Here is a 24,779-nt window from a genome sequence, read left to right on the forward strand (position 1 = left end):
TTTTTCCAAAGAAGACATATAGATGGCTAAGAGGCACATGAGAGGATGCAACATCACTTATCATGAGCGAAATGCAAATCAGAACCACAATGAGGTATCATTTTACACCTGCCCAAATGGCTAAAATAAAAAAGACAAGAAATAAGTGTTGGTGAGGTGTGGAGAAAAAGGGACCCTCGTACACTGTTGATAGGAATGCAAATTGGTGCAGCCACTATGGAAAACAGTATGGAAGTTCCTCAAAAATTAAAAATAGGGGTGCTTGGGTGGCTCAGTTTGTTAGGCATCTGACTTCAGCTCAGGTCATGCTCTCACAGTTTATGAGTTCCAGCCCCTCACTAGGCTTTCTGCTGTCTGCACAGAGCCAGCTTTGGATCCTCTGTCTCCCTCTCTCTCTGCCCCTCCCCCACTTTCTCTCTCTCAAAAATAAATAAACATTTTAAAAAACATTAAAAATTTAAAAATAGAAGTACCATATGGTACAGTAATTCTACTATTGGGTATTTACCCAAAGAAAACAAAAAAACACTAATTCAAAAAGATACATGCACTCCTATGCTTACTGCAGCATTATTTACAATAACTAATATATGGAAGCAACCCAGTGTGTCCTGATAAATGAATGGTAAAGTAGTATACACACATGCACACACACACACAGTGGAGTATTAGTTATAAAAAGGAATGAGATCTTGTCATTTGCAGCACCATGGATGGAGCTAGGGCATATAATGCTATGCAAATTAAGTCAGAGAAAGAAACACCATATGATTTCACTCATATGTGGGGTTTAAGAAACAAAATCAACAAACAAAAAAAAAGAGACAAACAAACACCAGACTCTTAAATAGAACAAAGTAGTAGTTGCCAGAGGAGAGATGGGTGGGAGGATGGGTGCAATAGGTGAGGTGATTAAGGGGCGCGTGGGTGGCTCAATAGGTTAAGTGTCCAACTCTGGCTCAGGTCATGTTCTCAGGTTGGAGAGTTCAAGCCCCGTGTTGGGCTCTGTGCTGACAGCTTGGAGGCTGGAGCCTGTTTCGGATTCTGTGTCCGCCCCCTGTCTCTCTGCCCCTCTCCCGCTTGTGCTGTGTCTCTCTCTCCTTCGATAATAAATAAACATTAAAAAAATGAAAATTAAAAAATAGGTGAGGTGATTAAGAGTACACTTGTCTTTTTTTCTTTTCAGACTGAAAAAAAATTTTTTTTACACTTTATTTAAGTAATCTCTACACCCAAAGTGGGACTTGGACTCAATGATCAAGGGTTACATGCTCTACTGACTGAGCTAGCCAGGCACCCAAGACTAAATTTCTCTTGGTGAGCACTGAGAAATGTATAGAGTTGTTGAAAATTATATTGTACACCTGAAACCAATATAACACCCTGTTGATTACACTTCAATTAAAAATGTAAAAAAAAATTTTTTTTAAAGACACAGAGAAAGCAAGTTCTACCAAGAAGGACTTTTGTTCCCTAAGTCCTTATCTTTTCTATCTGCAAGTCTTTTGAAACAAATAAAGGCGTTTGGGCAATATGTTTAAAAAGTTAATAAAAGAAAAAAGTTTATAAATGGCAATCCAGTTCTTCCTGGGCATCAACGTCACCAGGGGCTGGGGCTGGAAAGCCAAGATAAACTACTAAACTTACTCCTTTATAATGAAAATTCAGATGGTCTGCATCTTAGGACCAGAAGGAACTGCGGGAAGAGGACTCAGTCTTTTCTTGTTCTCCATATAGGGCTATTCTCAGGGAATACTACAAGAGCTCAATTTCTTGGAAAGACTGTGGTACTTGGGAAGGAAAAAAATCCTTTCCTAATCATAGCCGATTAGGAACAACAATATCTTAAAAGTCTTATTTCATTTATGCTTGCCCTAAAAATGGAAAGGACGCAATGATCAATCTGTAGAATTCTCTAAACAACTATTTGTACTTAATCACTAAACTTCACCTTTGTATTAACCTATAAAACAGAGATGTTTTATTTAAAAAGTTTTTTTAATGTTTATTTATTTTTGAGAGAGAGAGAGACAGAGTGTGAGCAAGGGAGGGGCAGAGAGAGAGGGAGACACAGAATCTGAAGCAGGTTCTGGGCTCTGAGCTGTCAGCACAGAGCCCAACTTGGGGCTTGACCTCACAAACTGTGAGATCATGACCTGAGCTGAAGCCGGATGCTTAATCAACTGAACCACCCAGGCACTCCAAAACAGAGATGTTTTAGTTGGGCCAGAGCAAATAGGATTTTACAGCAAGAGTTTCAGACTAAACAGGATAAATCACCGATCTGGAAAAAAAGACACAAAATACCCATTTTTTTCCTGGAAAATTTGGGAACACATTGAAGAATGTATCCCTGTTGGGGAGGAAAAATGGAGATCCCCTCCAATGCATTTTGTATTCTTTGGTAGCAGAGCCTGGAGCTCTAAGGTTTTTGGTTGCATCATGAATGCCACATGATATGGCCTCGAATACTTGGGCCCAAAACACTCAGTGCAAATGCCATTTTGCTAGTCAGGATAGACCTCCACCCTACCCCGAGTCAGCCTTTCATGTCCACATTAGACTAGCTATGCCCAGAATGCAATGGTATTACATTCTGGGTAGGAAAACTTAATGGGTCACAAATCCAGCCTTTTCTCCTCTTTGCAGAATGGTGCCTTAGATTTGCGTTCAATTTGTAGGAGGATCAAACCAGTGAGTGCGAATTAACCTCCACAGGAAGGACTTAAGGAAACAACTGCTTTCAGGGGAGGAGGATGAGGTGACAAACAGAACTCCTACAAGGACCTTTTTTTTTTTTTTTTTTTTTTAAGTAAGCTTTACAACCAATGTGGGGTTTGAACTCAGGACCCTGAGACCAAGAGTAGCATCCTCTACTGACTGAGCCAGCCAGGCACCCTCAGAGATCAGTTTAAAATATGTAACTTTACTATTAAAAACACAAAAACAAAATCCTGACAAAAACAAAGCTTTCTCATGAACTTGCCACATCTCCACAATCCCCATCTTGGAAGAAAAAAAATGTGTTGGGGGTGGGGGCGCCCAGGGGGGCTCAGTTGGTTGAGGGTCTGACTTCCTCTCAGAGCATGATCTTGCAGTTCCGCGAGTTCTGAACCCCACATCAGGCTCTCTGCTGTCAGCACAGAGCCTGCTTTAGATTCTCTCTCCCCCTCTCTTCCTGCCCTTCCCCCACTTGTGCTCCCTCCATGTCTCTCCCAAAATAAGCTTAAAAAAAGAAAGTAAAAAACATGGGGAAGAGTTTGTGCATCTTTTGAGATGACTGTGCCCAGCACACAGTGGGGGCTTAGAGGTTTTTTGTCAGTTTGTTTTTTAGTGATGGAGGTGCTCAGGCCTTGACCACTTACCGCTGCTCCTTCCGTGCCTGCTTCATGGGCTCCAGGTTCTCTTGGTGCTTGTTCATCAGGCCACACGTGGCACCTGTCTTCCCGGGCCGCAGATCTTCTTCCCCTAGTAGAATTTCCCAAGTTCTTTTTCTGAGTCTGGCTCGTGACAGCGAATACATGGGCCATGTTATTTGTGAGCAACTCGGATCTTGGAGAGGCTGCCACTTCATGGTGGCGCAGCTGGGACAGCTCCACCTTCGGTCTTCCAGCTGTTTACGCAACTCCTCCTTGGTGCGAGGGGGTCTGGAGACTTAATCTTGGCCAGTCCTGCAGAAGCCGCTGCCACTGAGGGAAGGAGGCCGAGGGGAAGAGCCAGGGGACGGTTTCTGAGCAGGACAGCACTGACCTCCGGCTGGATAGCACAAACCTGACCTTGTGGTTGATAATTGTGATACACACTCGGGGCTGAATCAGGCTTCCACTGGACCGCTTTGGTGTCATCTGATTTTGTTTGTCAGAAATGCTTTCCCAGGTAAGACTTAAAGAAAGTCAAAGTTTCCCCTCCCTCCCCCCATCCCCACAGATGAGGAGTTAAACTCAAAGGCCAGAGGAGAGGGCTGGTGGCCCATTGTTGCCAATCATGAGAACTTTGGCCACCTGCCAAATTCTAATATCTTTTAATTTCTTCACAGTCTATTAGGTGACATATGATATTTTTCAACTGAAAGAATTCAAAGTCACATGCCTAGAGAGGCACCTGGGTGGCTCAGTGGGTTAACTATCTGACTCCGGCTGGGTCATAATCTCGTGGTTCATGGGTTCCAGCCCCATATCAGGCTCTCTGCTGTCAAGGCAGAACCCGTTTTAGATCCTCTGTCTTCCTGTCTCTCTGCCCCTCCCCCACTTGTGTGTGTGCTCTCTCTTTCTCTCTCAAAATAAGTAAGTAAACATTTAAAAATGCCCATAAAAAAATAAAGTCACATGCCTAGAGCCTTCCTATTTGGTCAGTCTCACCCATGTTGACCATGCATCACCAAAAATATCTTCTGTAGATACTCATGCTGCTAGATCCCTTTACTACTATCTTGGTTATGTGTAAACAGGAATCTTCTTTTGAGTCATAATTAATCTCTGGATAATAGCTCACGAACTTGTGGCTGTAAGTTTCCTTTGTTAATAGTCTTAGATTCTATCTACTAAAGTAGAGCTAACAGAAAGGGGAAAGGAAGGGGGAAATATTACTGTTGGACACATACTTCTTAAACCAGCTTAATCTGATTTTACTGTTTAATTGAACCAGTTTAACTTGATGTTTATTGTATCTTTGGGAAGCTAGGTAAAGAGACTTTACATAACTGCTGTCCTAATTTGCTGAGAGAGAAGTTCCTTGATTTTGTTACTTGGTTCCTTAGTTTGTGTTAATTTACCACTGTTGACTTCCTCCATGAACATTCTATTACCACTCAATAATTAGTTGTGGCTGTGTTTTGGATTCAGCTGTTTAAGAAGGAAAAACTGAGAAGGAAATTGGGCCAAATTTATTCTATGAGGTGAGATCAAAATAGGAGTTGATCATAAGCAAAAAGCCAAAATTAAGTCAGGCACAAAGAAAACGTACAAGGTGATTATGAAGTTTGCTTAAAATAAATATGAATCTGCAGCAAGTTGCATTTCTTTTCAGAGTCAGCTCAGGGCCAGCTGGCCGCTTCTGTTGTCCCTTGCAGAGTGGTAAATCCACTCAAGACTGAGTTCAGCTGTCTTCCCTCTGTTGTTTTTTTTAATGTGTGTTTTTTGTTTTTTTGAGATATCGCAAGCAGGGGAGGGGTAGAGAGAGGGGTACAGAGGATCCAAAGCGGGCTCTGCGCTGACAGCAGTGAGTCCGATGTGCGGCTTGAACTCACAAACATGAGATCATGACCCAAGCCTCAGTCGGAGGCTCAACCGACTGAGCCACCCAGGTGCCCCTGTCTTCCCTCTTGATTCAAGTCACCCAAGAATCCTTTTCTTAAAAGTCATGAAAAAAAGACAACGGAATCAGTTGTCAATGTCAGCAGGGGCAGTCATTTGCTCTTGTTTGTTTTTAAAAAGCCTTTATTTAAAATTTTTTTTAAAAGCCTTTATTAGGAAGTTGATTTCATGTGATTTTAGGCTGGAAGAAATCTGTATCAGAGAAGGCTGAAAGACTCGCTGCCAAGCCAGTATCGCATACAGTCTAAACTGGGAAAGGAGCCTTCATTGGGATGATGGCCAAGGAGCTGGTCAGTTGTGGATGTAGCTTAAAAGGTCATTGGCTCAATTGCAAGAATGCTGGTAGCCTCAACATGTGCTACAAATTCCTTTCATTAGTCAATTGTTTTCGATTCTTTCCCACCGGGAACCTCAAGAGTATCTTTTGCCTGAAGGAACCTCAAGAGTATCTTTTGCCTGAGTGTACCATTCTCAGCCGATCTCTTTTTCCCTGAGATGTTAGGAATGATGCCCTGCAGCATCCCATGAGTCATAGGTCAGGAGGCAGGAAGTCTTCCAAGTTTTTTGCATATAGCCACCACCCTCCCTGTGTGCCCACACTCTCAAAAGGGCCCAGACGGCATTTCTGAGGCTTAGACCTAGAAGTATCAGAATTACAAAGATCTCAGAAAGCCTTCCAAGACAGGCACAAACCATGCTGTTTTACCTGGTACCGAGAAGTTTCCCGAGACACAGAACTTTCATTGCTAAAACTGGGACTCCTAAGCAAACTGGGATATGTGGTCACACTAGGCTCAACTGTTTTGCAGGGAAGAAACTGCAGCCCAGGAAGCTTGTTGCCCAAGCTAACAAAATTAGTCAGCGGCAGATCCACCATGCTAGAATTCAGTGCTCTTTCTTTGCTGGTACTTCCTTATAGTCACACAGTGCGTTGCACACAATAGGTGCTTATGTTTCTGTTGGTTGTTTTTTGAGTTTAGAGGAAGTGCTTTTAACAGACATGATAATTCTTAATTAGCAGTGATCTCACTCAGGGTCATGATGAATCAATTGTGAAACCAGGTCTCTATTTCTAGACTCTGAACAGAACAGAATGAACAAAGGGGAGGGGAGCTTGTGTTAAGAAAACACAAGGATTGTGCAAAGATGAAGAGGCCCATGTGTGCCGGTGGGCTGGGCAATACTATCTGCAGCTGGGAACAGAGAGAGAGACAGCATTGAGGGTAAGCACCAAAGAGAAGGATGTACTCTTTCCCTGTCCTCGGAGAGAAGAGTATGGTAGGAAGAAAAGTGTCATCATTCTTCTGATAAGGGAAGAAATGTAGCCATGGACACACACACACACACACACACACACCCATGTGGTAATGCCCATGTGATGAAAACACTGTATCAACTGACATTCATGGTTGTATGTTTTCCAAGGACTTGAAAAGAACCTACCTCCCAGCAGTGTTCTTTGTCCTACTAGGTCTGAGATCTGCCCTGTTCTTGCCAGTTTTCTCCCCCCGATACTGAGTTTTTAATAAAGTAGCTTAAGTTACTAGGGATCATCAGCTGTTATACCTGGAGCTTTTTGATAATTTGCCTAAACTCTACTGTAGCTCATTTGACTCAGTAATCTTCTTACCTGCAAGAGGCATTGGTGTTATCTGGGTAAGAGAAAAGGAGACAGCATTAGGAATGTGATGAGCTGAGGATTAAGACTGAGGAAATGACTCCTGGTAACAAAGGTCCAGGAACAATGTTATTGATCGTGGCCATTTTCTCCAACTCCTTTTGTGTGGTAGCACTTGGCACTTAATTCTTTGATCTGGGACGGAGACCAGGAAGGAAGTGGTACATGGAAACTGAGCAGCGTAAACAAAATGGAAGTGACTAAGGTGTTTTGACACTCATTAAGATGGGTGTTACTCTCAAAATGGAAGCCAGGCACCTCCTCTTCTATTCCACCACACCTTTTCCTGCTGGTGACCGGGGACAGAGTTACGTGCTAGTCTAATACCTAAAAACACAGGTGAACAAGAGACTGAATTGACCTACTTTGCAAATACCTGTTACAGTGTTAATCAGCAAACTGACTGCAGGCAGTGGTCACGTGGCCTCAGAGCCTCCTGCATCAGGCTGAATGAAGGCCAGGCTGGGAGCAGATGTCAGTAAGGATGGTGTTTCTGGGAAAAAAGTGCTGGTTAAAAATGCAAATTATTGGCCCTTACCCCAGACATTCTGAATCAGACTTTCTTTTTCTTTTTAAAGTAGTATGTATGGAATTAGAGTAGTTGTATAGATTTACAGAAAGGTAGTGAAGATAGAACAGAGCTGCCATACATCACACACCCAGTTTTCACCGATTATTAACATAGTACGTTAGTATGGCACATTTGCCACAAGTAGTGAATCAATATCGATACTTTATTATTAAGAAAAGTTCATACTTTATTTGGATTTCCTTCGTTTTTGCCTCATTCCCTTTTTCTGTTCAAAGATCCCATCCAGAATGTCACATTACATTCAGTCATGTCTCCGTAGGCTTTTCTTGGTTGGGAGTTTTTCAGACTTTTCTTGTTTTTGATAACCTTGACAGTTTGGGAGAGTACTGGCTAGGTGTTTTATAGAGTGCCCTTCAGTCTGGGTTTGTCTGATAAAACCTGATGTTTTTCTCATAATTAGACTGGTGCTAGGGGTTTGGGGGAAGAAGACCAGAGAGGTAAAGTGCCATTCTCATCATAGCCTATCAAAGGTACACACTATCAACATAACTTATTGTTATTGATGTAACTGGATCGCCTGGCTTAAGTAGTGTTATAAGGTTTCTCCAGTGTAAAGTTGTTCTTTTTACCTTCCTGTTTCTTTGAAAGGAAATCACTATGTGCAACCCATACTTAAGAGATGGGGAGTTGTTTTACCTCCTTAAGTTTGGAATATCTACAACATAAATTATTTGGAATTCTTCAACATGAGAGATTTTCTGTTTTCTATCATTTATCCAGTCATTTATATTAAAAAATTTTTTAAGTTTATTTGAGAGAGAGAGAGAGAGAGAGAGAGTGAGCGAGGGAGCGCATGCATGCACATGGGGAGGGGCAGAGAGAGGAGAGAGAGAGAATCCTAAGCAGGTTCCACATGCAGTCAGTCCAGAGACTGAAGCGGGGCTCAATCCCATGAATCCAGAAATCATGACTTGAGAACAAACCGAGAGTCAATGCTTAACTGACTGATCCACCCAGGCGCCCCCGCCTGAAGGTAATTTTAATGAAGACTTTGGGGTCCCATGGTATTGGAAGAATAATGCTTTATACTTGGGGTTCTGAGTGTGTTCACATGTACTTTGATTTGATTCTCATTATTAAAATGTGAAGGAGAAAAAAACATTTTGTAGATGAGAAGAGTGAAAACTCAGTAAAGTGGCTTTCCTAAAATCACACAGTTGGGTATACCAGGGCCAACAGGCAGAAACGCAACACAGAATCTGATGTGTTTGGAGAACTGAAATAGCACTATTAAGTTAGATAACTAAAAAATCAGTCTGCTGATTTTAAACAATAAAGAATTATAGTCTATCAATAAAATTGACCTACACAAAGTGAGGTGCTATTCCCAGTACTCTTTCGTCCCATCAAAATAAACCATGTTCACTTTATATATTGTGCAACTACTATGTGCCAAGTATAGTCTGGTCTCTTCTTTACAACTGACTCCAGTTTTGAAACGTGAGAAATAAATCTGTAGGAATTTGCTAAGGCTGCTGTGACAAATTATCACTACAATAGTTCCTCCATATCAGGAGATAAGTTCCAAGACTCCTGGTGGATGCCTAAAACCATAGGTAGTACCAAATCTTATATACATACTATTGTTTTTCCTATACATGCATATTTATGATAAAGTTAATTTATAAATTAGGCACAGTAAAAGACTAACGAGTAACTAATAAGAAAACAGAACAATTATAACAATATACTGTAGTAAAAATTATATGAATGTGGTCTCTCTCTCAAAATATATAATTGTACTGAACTTCCCCTTCTTGTGATGACATGAGATGATAAAACACCTATGTGATGAGACAAAGGGAAGTGAATGATGTAGGTGTTGCGACACAGTGTCAGGATATTGTCAGTCTAATGACCAGGAGGATCATCTGCTTCTGGACCACGGTTGACCTGCATAACTGAAACCTTGGAAAGTGACACCATGGATAAGAAGGGAAACAACAGAAGCTTACTCTCTCACACTTATGAAGGCTAAAACTGAAAATCAAGTTGTTGGCAGGGCCATGCTTCCTCCAAAGCCTCTAGGGGAGGATCCTTCTTTTCTTCTTTCAGATTCTTGTAGGGCCAAGCATTCCTTGGTCTCCATAACTGGTAACTCCCATCTCTGCCTCAGTCTTCATATGTCCATCTTCCCTCTGTGTCTATGTGTCTCTGTCTTCACACAGCATTCTCCTGTTCTTACCAGAACACTAGTGTGATTGGATTAAGGGCCACTCTACCTTAATATGACTGATATTAACTATCATCTTAACTATACACATTTGCAATGACCCTATTTCCAAATAAGGTCACATTCTGAGGTACTATGTTAGGACTTTAGCATCTTTTGCATGACACAATTCAACCCCTAACAAATTTGTGCCATAAAATATATCTTTTTTAAAATAGAGATTTATTTTTGTTTTTTTGAGAAAGAGAACACGAGCAGATAAGAGGGGCAGAGGGAGAGAGAGAATCTTTTTGTTTTTTTGTTTTGTTCTAAAATTTATTTGTTTTTGAGAGAGAAAGACACTGAGTGGGATAGGAGTAGAGAGGGAGAGAGAGAGAGAATCCTAAGCAGGCTCCACACTGTCAGCATGGAGGCCGACTCGGCTCAAACTCATGAACCTTGAGATCATGATTGAGCCCAAATCAAGAGTTGGATGCTTAATTGACTGAGCCACTCAGGTGACCCAAGAGAGAATCTTAAGCAGGCCCCCCACCGCCAATGTGGGGCTCAATCCCATGACCCTGGGATCATGACCTGAGCCAAAATCAAGAGTCGGACACTCAACCGAGTGAGCCACCCAAACAGCCCAATACACCCTTTTAAAGTGTGCTATTCTGTGGTTTTTATTGTATTCAAAAGGTTGTGGAGCCAATATCACTAATTCCAGACTATTTTCTTCATTCTTCAACCCATTAGCATTCCTCCCCTCTCACCCTTCCCTAACTCCTGACAACCACTAATCTACTTTCTGACAATACAGAATTGCCTATTTATAGGCATTTCATGTAAATGGACTTTTCATATAAATGCAATCATATAATGAATCATCTATATTGTAACATGTATAAGTACTTCATTCCTTTTTATGGCTGAATAATATTCAATTGTATGACTATACATATATACATACACATTTTCTATATTCAGTTTCTATATTCTATATTTCTATATTCTCTATATTTCTATATTCTCTATTCTATATTTCTATATTCTATATTCAGTTTCTATATTCATCAGTTGATGGACACTTGGGTTGTTCCCACTTTTTGGCTATTGTCAATAATTCCGCTATAAATATTCATGTACATTTTTTGTGTGTTTTTAATTTTTAGTTTTTTATTTTTTGAGTAGGCTCCACACCCAATGTGGGGCTTGAGCTCACAACTCTGAGACTAAGAGTGGCACATGGCACACTCCTGAGCCAGCCAGTTGCCCCTGTGTGACTGTTTTTAATTTTTTTCATACCCAGGAGTGGAATTGCTGGATCTTTTTGAGAAATGAGCCAAATGTTGTCCAAAACAACTCTACTAATTCTCACCAGTAATGTACAGAGGTTCTAATTTCAGCACTTGTTATTTTCTTTTTGATCATAGCCATCCCAGTGGATATAAGTACTATCTCTTTGGGTCTTTGCATTTCCCTAATGACTAATGATGTTGCACATCTTTTCATGTGTATATTAGCCATTTGTATATCTTCTTTTGGAGAAAGGCCTATTCACATCCTTTGCCCAATTTTAAATTGTCTTTTCATTATTGAGTTTTAAGAGTTCTTTATATATTCTGGATACTAGACTCTTGTTAGATATATGATTTGGAAAGCTTTCTCTCCCATTCTGTAGATTGTCTTTTCACTTTCTTGATGGTGTCCTTTGAAACATAAAAGTGTTTAATTTTGATTAAGTCCTACCCACCTACTTTTTAACTTGTGCTTTAGGTGACATAGCTAAGAAACCATTGACAGGCACTTTAAAATGATTGCAGAAAATGATTATGAAACTAAAATAATGAGATATGCTAGATAGGTTTTTAAGGAAGAGTATGGAAACTCCAGTCTTTTTTTTTTTTTTTTTTTTTAATGTTTATGTATTTATTTTTGAGAGAGAGGAGTGGCGGGGAGAGAGAGAGAGAGAGCAAGCACAAGCCAGGGAGAGTCAGAGAGAGAGGGAGAGAGAGAATCCCAAGTAGGCAGAGCCCGATGTGCGGCTCGAACTCACAAACCACGAGGTCATGATCTGAGCTGAAGTTGGACACTTAACCAACTGAGCCACCCAGGTGCCCCTCCAACCTTTAAAAATAGTCCAAACTGTTCCAAATGGGTTAGGCATGTGTGTGCTCAGAGACAGATTCTAGGGTGATTTCTGGAAGTTCCAGTACATATTAAGAACATTAATCAAACAACTAAGGAAACATATTTGTATCATAGACAATTCTACAAAATTTTTAATACAACATTAAGACATGAGAATGGTCACATTACTGAAAAGAAAAAGCATCTGCAGTGAAGAATGTAGCAAATGGCAGAGTACCCTGACTGGAGAAGACCCCTGACTGGAGAATAGGAAGTACATTGTCTAACCACTTCTCATTTGATGTGGACATAGGCCTGTTGACTGCTGAAACAAAAGCATTTCCATAACTTAGAAAATCTATTTTTAAGATATGTTTGTGTTGAAAAAATGGTTTAGAAGATGTGTTTCTAGGAATTGCCTGACACAAGGGAGGAAAGGTATGGGAAGACCAATCACCCTGGAAATTCAGGGAGTGGTGAGCAATTTCCCAGCATTTCATTATAACATAAAAAGTGCACAGCTTTGTTAAAATGGGAAACAAGTAACCAACAGAAATACTAGGGTTTTTAGGCCTCATTGTGTAGTAGAGAGCCTCAGTTTCGGCTGCATATGCACATTCTTTTTCTGAGGCCACGTGCATTATCTTCAATAATAGCACTAACAAAATTGCTCTTACATACTTTAAATTGCTTTTAAAAATATCATTTTTGTTCCTTCTTGGAATATTTTATTTCATAAAGCAATCCATTACTTCTGATATGTGTTGGGCATGTATATATTCATTCATCAATTATTCTTGCCTGTAGATATTTTTTCAGGAAAAAAATGATTAAATTTTGATTCCATCAAGCAAAACACTGTCAACATTATTCGTTTTTCACTGGCAGTAATGACCTATTTTCTTAAAAAATATAGTTAGAATTCTTTAAAAAAAAAAAGGTTTTTTAGAATACACTAGTTAAAGAATGATATGTGAGTGCGTACGAAGAATGGCTACCAAGTAACAAGACTTTTCCCCCAATAGCCCGTGGAATCATCATTTTATAGAGATCCAAAGAGGAAAGCCAGCAGGAGTCCTACCCAAACAGAAATGCAATGAAAGGAATCTAGCTCCTCTGAATATACAGAAGCTGGGATTGTGTTTGTGTTCTGTACTGGATATAACCAAAACAGCCCCAAATTCCCCATTTCCTCAAAGCTAAAAGCACAGGCCTGCATCAGTTAAATAGATGAGTAAACAAGAAAGTCAACACAGGACAATTAATTAACTAGTGGATGATCACCGTCAGCAGGGAGTTGGGAGAGTGTTATTTCTAGCAAACATGGAGGTAAAACTCTCCTGATCAATTGAGGCATTGCAAGGGCTAACAATTATTTGTAAAGAAAGTATATTCAACTGATAGAGAAAATGCAATATATGTAATTACCTTGGCCCTACAGTTATAAATGTCAGTGGACTCTGGGAAGATACATACAGGCAGGCTGTCGACGTTTTAGTGTTGTTTGCTTTAATGCAATCATTAAACTTCCAGAAATGATCCAACATTTTAACTTTATAGGTTTTATAGTTTTTTTAAAAAAAAAGTTTATTTACTTATTTTGAGTGTTTATTTACTTATTTTGAGCAGGGGAGAGGCAGAGAGAGGGGGAGACAAAGAGAATCTCAAGCAGGTCCTGCACTGCCAGCGTGGAGTCTGATGTGGAGCTCCAACTCACGAACCATGACATCATGACCTGAGCCAAAATCAAGAGTTGGACGCTTAACCAACAGCCACCCAGGCGCCCCAGGTTTTTTGTTTTGTTTTGAGTAGAGTATTTCTTTCACATGTTGTCAGTTGTGTATTAACATCATCATAGTTTATCAGTTTGAGGGTTGAAATTTCTTCCCTCTTAATGCAAACTAGTAATAAAAAGACAAAGGCAAATCTGTAGAATATGGCATAGAGGGAATTCTCCTCAAAATTAATGTTACAAAGAACTGCTGGGTTTTGCATTTATTCCATCAAGTAAGTACTATTCTCTAAGCCTGTATCTTACGATATTCCACGGACTTCCATGAAGTCCATCCTATAAGCCTTGTTTTTCTTCTCTGGGCTCCCATATCACTATGTTTATAATTATTTAAGTTTATTTATTTATTTAAATGTTTACTTTTGAGAGACAGGGAGGGAGGGGGGAGAGAGAGAGAGAGAGAGAACGAGAGAACGAGTAGGGAGGGGCAGAGAGAGAGGGAGACACAGAATCTGAAGCAGGCTCCAGGCTCTGAGCTATCAGCCGAGAGTGTGACACGGGATGCAGGGATTCCAACCCACAAACTGTGAGATCATGACCTGAGCTGAAGTCGGATGCTTAACTGACTGAGCCACCCAGGCGCCCCATGTTTATTTTTTTATTTAAGTACCCTACACCCAATGTGGGGCTTGGACTCACGATCCCGAGATCAAGAGTCACATGCTCTTCCAACTGAAACAGCTAGGCACTCCTATGCTTATAACACTTACAGGACTTACTGTATTGATATAAGTGCCATAATGTTCCCTTTAAGGTTGATGTTGAAGTTCTCTCTTAGAGAAGTAATATTTTACTTCAATGCTCTATTAACAGAAATCCAATGTTATTTTCTTAGTCTTTCCATGATAAGCTTGGAAACAGTGGCTTAAATAGAACTGGATTCCACTGGTAAATTTAGCTCTATTTCTTCTCTTAGAAAAATAAAAGCTCAAGACAAATATACCACTTTGATTCAGCCAAGTTACTAATCAATATATTTCATTATGAAGAGTTACTAAGCTAACTACTTTATCACAACTGGAGACTTTTTAAAATAAAAACAGAAATAAACAATTTTTTATGTATTTTTCAGATTAAACTATTCACCTTTAAACAAATCAAAACTTACGTCAATATCTAATCATATAAACTGTTCCCATGCAAACTGTGGAGGACACAATTAAAAAACAAAACGTTTTCCTATTGACTAGAAAGCTTCTGGTCGCAACTTAGAGAAATACACCTGCAAACACCTTCAGCAAGGAGTGAGGAAGGCTGAGGGAATGTGGAGCCCTTGAAAAGAGAAAAGCTACCCTTTGACTGCCAGAGCACTTGTTTTGTCTCCAGCATGGACCTTGGATCCAAAAGATGGGTTCAAATCCCAGGTGTGAAGCCTTAATTTCCTTATCACTAAGGATACACTAAGGATATATTCAGTGTTGTATTAACAAGGTGTTACATTAAAAAAAAAAAAAAAAACCTATAGAATAGTGCCTAAATCAAAGTTCCTAATTCCATGATACTTGACATATATTTTCATAACTACTGATATTCATGTAACACCTTTACCCAAACAATTCAGAAAACTATATCATTAAATGATAAGTAGAAGTCTTAGTATTTCTGGGGGAGCATAGGTTCACAGTGCTTTTATTAAATCCAAGTTAGTTAACAGAGTGTAGTAATGGTTTCAGGAGTAGAATTTAATGATTCATCACTTATATTTAACACCCAGTGCTCATCCCAAGTGTCCTCCTTAAGGCCTATCGCCTAACCCCCACCCACAACCCCTCCAGGAACCCTCAGTTTATTCTTGTATTTAAGAGCCTCTTATGGTTTGCCTCCCTCTCTGTATTTATCTTACTTTTCCTTCCCTTCCCCTATGGTCATCAATTTTGTTTCTTTAATTCCACATGTGAAATCATATTTGTCTTTCTAGTAGTGACTTATTTCACTTAGCATGATACATTCTAGTTCCATCCACCTTTTTGCAAATGGCAAGATTTCATCCTTTTTGATCACAAATAATATTCCATTGTGTGTGTGTGTGTGTGTGTATACACACACCACATCTTCTTTATCCATTTGTCAATGGACATTTGGGCTCTTTCCATAATTTGGCTATTGTTGAAAGTGCTGCTAAAAACATTGGGGTGCATGTGCCCCTTTGAATCAGCATTTTTGTACTCTTTGGATAAATACCTAGTAGTGCAATTCCTGGGTTGTAAGGTAGCTCTGTTTTTGATTTTTTGAGGAACCTCCATACCTTTCTCCAGAGTGGCTACAGTAGTCTGCATTCCCACCAGTAGTGTAAAAGGGTTCCCTTTTTTGTGCATCTTTGCCAACATCTGTTGTTTCCTGTGGTGTTAATTTTAGCCCTTCTGCCAGGTGTGAGGCGGTATTTCAACGTGGTTTTGATTTGTATTTGTATTTCCCTGATGATGAGTGACGTTGAGCAGTCCATTCATGTTTTGCCCATTTCTTCACTGGATTGTTTTGTGAGTGTTGAGTTTGCTAAGTTCTTTATAGATTTTGGATACTAGCCCTTTATCCGATAGATCACTTGTGAATATCTTCTCCTATTCAGTTGGTTGCCTTTTAGTTTTGTTGATTGTTTTCTTTGCTGTGCAGAAGATTTTTTATCTTGATGAGGTCCTAATAGTTCATTTTTGCTTTTGTTTCCCTTGCCTCTGGCATCGTATGTGGAAAGTAGTTGCTATGGCCAAAGTCAGAGAGGTTGTTGCCTGTTTTATCCTGTAGAATTTTGATGGCTTCCTGCCTTACATTTAGGTCTTTCATCCATTTTGAGTTTATTTTTGTAAATGGTATAAGAAAGTAGTCCAGGCTCATTCTTCTGCATATCATTGCCCAGTTTTCCCAGCACATTTGCTGAAGAGACTGTCTTTATTCCATTGGATATTCTTTCCTTCTTTGGTCAAAGATTAGTTGGCCATACATTTGTGGGTCCATTACTGGGTTCTCTATTCTGTTCCATTGATCTGAGTGTCTGTTCTTGTGCCAGTACCATACTGTCTTGATGATTACAGCTTTGTAGTATAGCTTTAAGTCCAGAATTGTGATACCTCCAGCTTTGGTTTTCTTTTTCTTTTTTTAAACATTTATTTATTATTGAGAGACACAGAGAGACAAAGAATGAGCATAGGAGGAGCAGAGAGAGAGGGAGACACAGAATCGGAAGCAGGCTCCAGGCTCTGAACTGTCAGCACAGAGCCCGACGCGGGTCTTGAACTCACGAGCAGTGAGATCATGACCTGAGCCGAAGTCAGATGCTCAACCAACTGCACCACCCAGGCACCCCTGGTTTTCTTTTTCAACATTACTTTGGCTATTCTGCATCTTTTGTGGTTCCATACAAAATTTAGAATTGTTTGTTCTAGCTCTATGAAGAATGGTGGTGTTATTTTGATAGGTACTGCTAGGAAATCTTAATGTTTAAGAACAAACTAAATGGGATGCCAGGGTGGCTCAGTTGATTAACCATCCCACTTTGGCTCAGGTCATGATGTCACAGTTTCTGAGTCTGAGCTCTGCATCAGGCTCTGTGCTCTGCTTAAGATCCTGTCTCCCTCTCTCTCTGCCCCTTCCTCACTCATGCTCTCTTTCTCTAAATAAGTAAACATTAAAAAAAAAAAAAAGAACTAAATGAAACAGACAAAAGAACTCAAAAATCAAATTAGTGAGTTGTATCCTGAGAACAACCCAGTCTAGCATTTGCCTTGACAAAGAAGTAGATTTCTGAGCTGAAATCCATCTTGTATCAGTACAGTTCAACAGTGATTAAGTATCTACTTGATGCCACAAAGGCAATTACAAAACACAATTCCTCCCTTGAGAAGGTGGTCTAAAAGGGAGATATTAAAATGCAATGCGATGTTCCATGCACAGAAGAACATGTAAAATATTACAGGAACACAGGCGAGGAAGCCGTTAAATCTGCTTGGTGTAAGAGGGGGGTAAGAAGTGTTAAGGATAGTTAACAAGGGGAAGTGGCATTTAAACCAAGCCTAGAAGGAATGGGAATCTGCCAGATACAACAGAGAGAAGGGCATTCAGGTGAAGGAAAGAGTAAGTGTATACTCAAATTTGCACAATTAGGAAGATAGAGAATCCAAACCATTGCTAAGAATGCTTCAAAGAAAGGGCTCCTCTAATAAAAATATCAAGTTTCAGAGAAGGTATATTATTTGCTCCAGAGAATTGATTTTCTGGAATCTGTGAGATGAATCAGTCATCTTTTGTAGGCAAAATAATCTCAAATACAAGAATGATAAAGAAAATTAGCTTTATTTATGTAAATTAAAAAACTGATTGTAGTGTTAGATTTTGTCAAGTGTTTTCATTCTGAACAATTTACAAGAGTATTTATATACAAACATAATAAAATAGAGTACATCACATTGTTCTTTCTTGACTCAAAGTATTTTTTCTCAATTCTGAACATGCCCCTATCACTCCAGTTTGTAACTTTTAACAGGGAAATGCTATGTTGTGACATAGTGCTTGATTCATACATATAACACTGAAGTGGAAGGAGAGTCAATGATCATCAAGAGTTAAAAAATATTTTTTCAACCAATATGACTCTATCATTAGGTTTTTTTTCTATATTAAAATATGTTTCATAAAAAAACATACTTGCATTTGTTGATGATCTAAATTTGTTGTTTTACATAAACCCATAGTTGACCTAAATATAGATGTGAATCTATATTAAACTCATTGATATGAATGTCTGTCATAAATGAAAATGAACAAAATTGTCAGGAAGAGAGGCAACAGAAAATCCTCTGAGAAATTAAGTGGAGATGCCTCCTATTAAGTAAAATTTCCATTTCTTGAACCCAATATAAGCCAAACCAAAAGGTGATGAAAAGCCATGATATTTATAGACACCAGATCTTAAGTTACACTGTAGGGCTGTAGTTAACTTGTACTACTACATATTGTATAATTCTAAACCAAGTTTCCTAAATAGTTTTCCAATCATTTATGTTGTTTGAGAAATTCAAGAAAGTTTAATATAATTACTGAGTAAGGCAGAATTTTCAATCAGCAATTGGGATATACTATAAATGCAGATAATTTATACTAGAGTCTAATCTGTATCTGTCAAAATATTAAGTATACCATAATGTGTATGGACTGTCAGAAGAAAACCAACTCATTTTTAAAGCAGTGGGCTGTTTAGTACGTTCAATTTTTTAGCACTTTCTTGAAATTCCTGGTGAGAGCTCTGTGGTTTTACTAAACTGAAAAACAAAAAACCCACAAAAAATGTTAAGTTTGACATTACTTTGAAAAGTCACAGCTATTTAAGACAATCAACCAGACCTCCAAGTGCACTTGTGTCTAAAATGTCACTTTTGTCCCCAAAGAGAAGTAATCAACTATTTTATTAAGGTGTTTACTATTAAAACAAAAAAAAAAAAATCAGAGGAAATTGGTCTTTAATTGGATGCTTGCATTCTTTCCAGGGTTCTTGGTATGTTTAGATGTTGGTATCTTGACTTTGACACTTTCCTGATTGCCCTTGATAGCAGCCTCAAGGCGGGCTTTCAGGGCTGGAGAAGAAGCCATTACATTTTTAAAAACTGAAGAATACTGAGGCCCAATCTGCATGAGATGTTGCAAAGCAAAGTCATGTAAACTTTTCATTATGGAAGTTGCCGATCCCAGAGTATTATCATCCAAAAGGAAGGAAATGAGGATGGGCAGAAGACAGGCCACCAGCTGAGAACCTGGCAAGTAAATAAATGATATAAGTTCTGGGTTGAAGGGTGTAAATGTTTGTTATACAAAGTTGTAAACTCACTTGATCTGTTGATCTGTATACGTTTTTCCCCACTGAAGGGGGAAGAAAAATCCTTCTAATCTCTCAAATTAACACTCAATAATATCAATACTGGGTCAATAATATCAATACTGGGAATTAACCACTGACCTTTAATGTGGAAAAATAATGTTAAGTGACCAACGGAATGTTTTACATTTAAAATAACATTAAGTTTCTGATTTGGGACAGGTTTTTATTTAGTATGAATTTAGTGATGACACTTACGGTGCTGTTCTTCAGCAATGGCTACAAGTGCTTCCAAGACCTTTATGCCTTCTTGAAAGATCTGAAGCTCAGTAGTGTCTTCTGGCTTTCTCTGGTCTATTTCTTGCAATTTTTCCACAATTGAGGATACTAAAGAGTAAATATATGGGTAGGAAACAGCTGGATTTGGATATTGGAAAATAGAAAGTAGGAGCTGATAGGTCTTGATTTGTACCTAATCAGGGAAGAGACAAAAATAATATAAACTGTAAATATAAATTTACGTTTATATTAACATGCAGATTGTAATGTAATTTTTATAAAAAGAGAATTAAAAACTGTGAATTAAAAACTTTTTTAGATAAATCTCTTAAAAAAGGTGTTTAAATTTCTTGTTAAGTTTATGTATTTATTTTGAGAGGCGAAAGAGCCCATGCAGATGAGTGGGGGAGAGGCAGAGAGGGAGGGAGAGAGAATCCCAAGCAGGCCCTGTGCTGTCAGTGCAGAGCCTGAGTCGAAATCAGGCACTCCCATTGAAATTTCTTTTTTTTTTTAATTATTTTTTTAATGTTGGTTTATTTTTGAGAGAGAGACAGAGTGTGAGTGGGGGAGGAGTAGAGCGAGAGGGAGACACAAAATCCAAAGCAGGCTCTAGGCTCTGAGCTGTCAGCACAGAGCCTGACACGGGGCTCGAACTCACGAACCGCGAGATGATGACCTGAGCCGAAGTTGGATGCTCACCGACTGAGCCACCCAGTTGCCCCAAAATTTATTTCTTAATTTATCTTTAATTTTGGAAGTCCAAGTGCTAACAGGTATTATAAGTGGGACAACAGGCCCAAAACGGAGTCACCTGGGAGAAGTCCCATGTCACCAAACCAAGACTCAGTGCCTAACTTAATTATAGTTTCAACCTCCCCCAGTATTGGAATCTTAAACCAGTCAATCCATAATTACCTGGTCAGCACTAGTGAAGTAAACTGCCTGACAGACCCCGGATATCGCCCTCACCCAAGGAAGGTGGCTTTGCCTAAAACAATCCACTCTTTGCTATTAACTTCCTCATCCCTCCCCATTCTGTCTAGAAATCTTTGATTTTGTCCAGCTCTTCAAAGCTCTTTTCAATTTGGATTCATTTCATGAATCGTTGAATAAAGCCAGTAAGATCTTTAAAATTTACTCAACTGAGGGGCACCTGGGTGGCTCAGTTAACCATCCGACTTTGGCTCAGGTCATCATCTCACAGTTTGTGGGTTCGAGCCCCACACTGGGCTCTCTGTTCTCTGTGTGGTGCCCGCTTCGCATCCTCTGTCCCCCTCTTTTTCTGTACCTCCCCTGCTCATGCTCTCTCCCAAAAATAAATAAACATTTGAAAAAATTTACTGAGTTGAATTTTGTTTCTTGACAGATTTGGGGCAATGTGGTGCCAAGGAAACTTCTGAAGGTTTCAGGGACAAGGAGAAACACAGGTTGGACTGGTGGTTCAGTCTGCAGTCACCATTTGTTGGGGTCTTCTGGTTCCGCTCCTTCCCCAGCCCTCATTTCCACACTGGGAATTGCTGGTGGTGCACGCAAGGGCTTCTACTGGCCAGTCCGCAGTAACATCAGTTTTGTTACTCCTGGTGTGTTAATGTGCACATGAAGTAAAGGCTACTGCAGATGGAAATCTAGGAAGCCAAAAAACTGCAAAATTGGTAGGCATAGGTGGAGTACATAAAAGTTGTCAGAGTGTTTGCTACGTGACTCTAAGACTCCCGTGTAGGATAAACTGATCATGGAGTGGGTTAGACAGACACAGGTTACCCACCAACCTCAAGAAAATTTCTTTGCAGCAAAGTACACTGTAAAACACCACACAATCCCCAACTCAGCAGTACATCCTTCATAGGTATTAGTTTGGCTCCGAGAGACCCAAAGACTTCAAAGAAATGGGATCCTTAAATTCCAAAAAGTTAAGCACTGCACCTTCTGGCACACCTGCTTATGTCTAACAACTATTGTCTCTGTAGCCATAAAGACCTACAAAAATGGCAAAATCTTACCAAAGGCAACCTAGAATTACAATGGCCATTATGGAGAAAGTGCCAATTAGACAAGGTCATTTATGTAAGACATGCACTTAAAAGCTTGGAGCCTGCTTCAGATTCTGTCTCTCTCTGTCTCTCTGCTCCTCCCCAACTCACTCTCTCTCTCTCTCTCTCAAAAATAAACATTAAAAATATTAAATAAATAATAAAAATAAAAATCTTTTTGGTAACTTGAAACCTTAAAAATTATACTGAGATAAGTTGAAAGAGATATCACTGAATATCTAGATCATTTCCAAATAAAATAAAAAACTGAAACAATTACTAAACATAGTTTCATCTATTTTTGGCTTATTACAAAGAAACTTAAGATAGGTGGGTCTATTAATAAACATGTTTGGTTCCCAGGGCACCTGAGCGGCTCAGTCGGTTAAGCATCTGACTCTTGGTTTTGACTCGGGTCATGATCTCATGGTTTGTGGGTTTGAGCCCTGCACTGGGCTCTGCACTGGCAGCACGGAGCCTGCTTGAGATTCTCTCCCTCTCCCTATCCCTCTGCTTCTTCCCTGCTTGTGCTCTCTCTCTCAAAATGAGAAAATAAACATTTAAAAAAATCCAAATGTTTGGTTCTCCATGGAAAAATTTACTATGAGGAAGAGTATCTTTTGAGAAATTACAAAATGTATTCATAAATTTGTCAATCTGAAGAATGTTGGTGTAACAGTTCATAGTTATTCACTTAGTTTTCCATTAAAAATTAAGGTTTCCGAGGGTTAAAAATTTTAATATACGTAATTAAACTACTAGAAATAATTGTCAGCAAGCCCTCTATAGACCCCAATAGTTAAGACCAGAAATAGACAAGATTGCTTAACTCATATGCTAACTGAAACCCATTGTTCTTATTTCTTTTAGTATTTTCTTGATGCATTGATGAGAGACATTTTGCAATGATCTCAACACGACTGCCAGGCCAGAAAAGCCCTGATAGCAACTGCATGCCTAGAAGACCACATTTCAGTCCCTTCCCTGCCCACGATCATATGCTGAACATATACCAACCCCCACCCATGATCCTGTGCTGCCTGCCCTCCTGCATGTATCTCCCCATTCTTCCCCTATAAAACTCCAGGTGTCCGTTTTGTTGGCAGAGAGGTAGTTGTTAAGGCTTGAGCCACCTCCCCTGGCTGCCAGCACCCAAAATAAAGTTCTGCCTTTCTCTTTTCCAAACCGTTGTCTCTTGAGTGATTGGCTTCTCTTGCAACTAGTTTATCTGAGTTTGGGAACAGTGTTGGCAAACCCAGACAGGAGCTATGCTTTCAATGTGTCCAACTGCCTTGGGACTCCCAGGAATGGAGCAGTTTGCTGAGGCAGCTCACAGGGCTTACCCATTTGTTTCCTGAGTTAGTGGCTGTGATGCATCAATCAATAATAGAATCATCTTTGTATACTAGGAAAGTAGGATGTGGGTTTTCAGTAAAAGAAACCATGAGAAATGCAGATGCAATTTTGTTGAGGGAAGAGAAAGTAATTCTGTCCTAAAGTGAGGCTGGTGATTTCAGAATGGGAAAGAGGAAAATCAGAGAATAAAATCCAAAGGTACAAAATAAAGTTGTAGAAAATTTGTGATAAGGGATCTTGGGAAAGGAATTTTATGCATGGTCAAGCTGCCTAAGATTGGAATAAATTTGTTTAAATAAAAAAAGGAAATGAGCTTTAATATTAAAAATACACTGGTACAAAATTAGAATTTGGTTTTCTCTCTATTAAAAGGACACAGTTTTCTTGGATTACTGGTCTGCTCTTGATAAGAGATTATAAAGGTTTTTCTTTGGCTTTTAAAATAATCTGCCTAGAAAACAAAGATTCTTTATCAAAATAATTCCGTGTTTCATATTTTCTTTATCAAGTCTTTGATTCCTTTTTTTTGAAAAAATTTTTTTAACATTTATTTATTTTTGAGACAGAGAGAGACAGAGCATGAACGGGGGAGGGTCAGAGAGAGAGGAAGACACAGAATCTGAAACAGGCTTCACGCTCTGAGCCATCAGCACAGAGCCTGACGCGGGGCTTGAACTCACGAACCTCGAGATCATGACCTGAGCCGACGTCAGATGCTTAACCGACTGAGCCACCAAGGCGCCCCATCAAGTGTTTGATTCCTTAAGAAAACAATCTTTCCTAGTAAATGAACTAAGTTTTTGTTTTTTTTTTTTTTTTTAAGACAAGTATGTAACTTTCTGTATTGCCTGTGAAATCTTTAACTGTCTTTCTGGTTAAATGGATAACCAAGTAATGTTTCCCAGTGACCTATAGTCCTACTATTTGACCAAATATTTTAAAACCTTTTGATATTATTAGTAAACTTCTCCAAAATCTAATTCTAAATGAAATCTTTTTTTTTTAATTTTTATTTTTTTAACGTTTATTTATTTTTGAGACAGAGAGAGACAGAGCATGAATGGGGGAGGGGCAGAGAGAGAGGGAGACACAGAACCGGAAGCAGGCTCTAGGCTCTGAGCCATCAGCCCAGAGCCCGACGCGGGGCTCGAACTCACGGACAGTGAGATTGTGACCCGAGCTGAAGTCGGACGCTTAACCGACTGAGCCACCCAGGCGCCCCTAAATGAAATCTTTTGATTTGGAACCAACTCCGGGATTTTTCATATGGCTCCTAGAAAATCACAAAAGAAGTGTTCTTGCTCCTTATAAAAACAAAGCTGTTAAACTGATTAGGCTATTTGATATTAAATTATGTGGGAAGCATTCTCAAAAGGAAATAATACTAAGTCTTCTTTATGTTGTATTTATGTAGGTATAGGTTATAAATGTTACAGAAAAAATGAAACTCCTGGAAATCTGACATGTCCTAATATTATGTTATTAGTCATAATTCCCATTATTACCTTAAAATATTGTGTGTCATAACCAATTTGCATGTCAGCTGCATTATAATGAACTGTCATCAGAGCTTTAACCATGGACATTTTTAAGTCTTCTATCATGTACAATTACTGTTTTACTCGATGCTTTTGCAAATGTGGGACTCATGGAAAAGA

At 39.3% G+C, this 24,779-nt stretch overlaps 1 protein-coding gene and 1 long non-coding RNA gene across 10 annotated transcripts in view; one reads left to right on the forward strand and one right to left on the reverse strand.

Annotated features, from left to right (window-relative positions):
* LOC128772999 (uncharacterized) overlaps nucleotides 1-24,113 on the forward strand; it is a 74,805-nt gene extending 50,692 nt beyond the window's left edge. For all 3 annotated transcript variants that reach the window (XR_008417167.1, XR_008417168.1, XR_008417166.1), the window contains 3 exons: nucleotides 13,494-13,653; nucleotides 19,131-19,418; nucleotides 23,690-24,113. This is a non-coding gene — a long non-coding RNA (uncharacterized LOC128772999). The remainder of the gene's footprint in view (nucleotides 1-13,493; nucleotides 13,654-19,130; nucleotides 19,419-23,689) is intronic.
* Nucleotides 17,922-24,779, reverse strand: part of HEATR5A (HEAT repeat containing 5A) — a 118,044-nt gene continuing 111,186 nt past the window's right edge. For all 7 annotated transcript variants that reach the window (XM_053889326.1, XM_053889328.1, XM_053889327.1 and 4 more), the window contains 2 exons: nucleotides 19,715-19,928; nucleotides 17,922-19,394 (listed from right to left, as the gene is read on the reverse strand). In XM_053889326.1, coding sequence (XP_053745301.1) covers nucleotides 19,087-19,394; nucleotides 19,715-19,928 — 522 coding nt within the window. In that variant the 3' untranslated portion in view covers nucleotides 17,922-19,086. The remainder of the gene's footprint in view (nucleotides 19,395-19,714; nucleotides 19,929-24,779) is intronic.

The sequence above is a fragment of the Panthera pardus genome, unplaced genomic scaffold (genome assembly GCF_024362965.1).
Source record: "Panthera pardus isolate Hobbes unplaced genomic scaffold, ASM2436296v1 HiC_scaffold_24, whole genome shotgun sequence".
NCBI classification, from domain to species: Eukaryota; Metazoa; Chordata; class Mammalia; order Carnivora; family Felidae; genus Panthera; species Panthera pardus.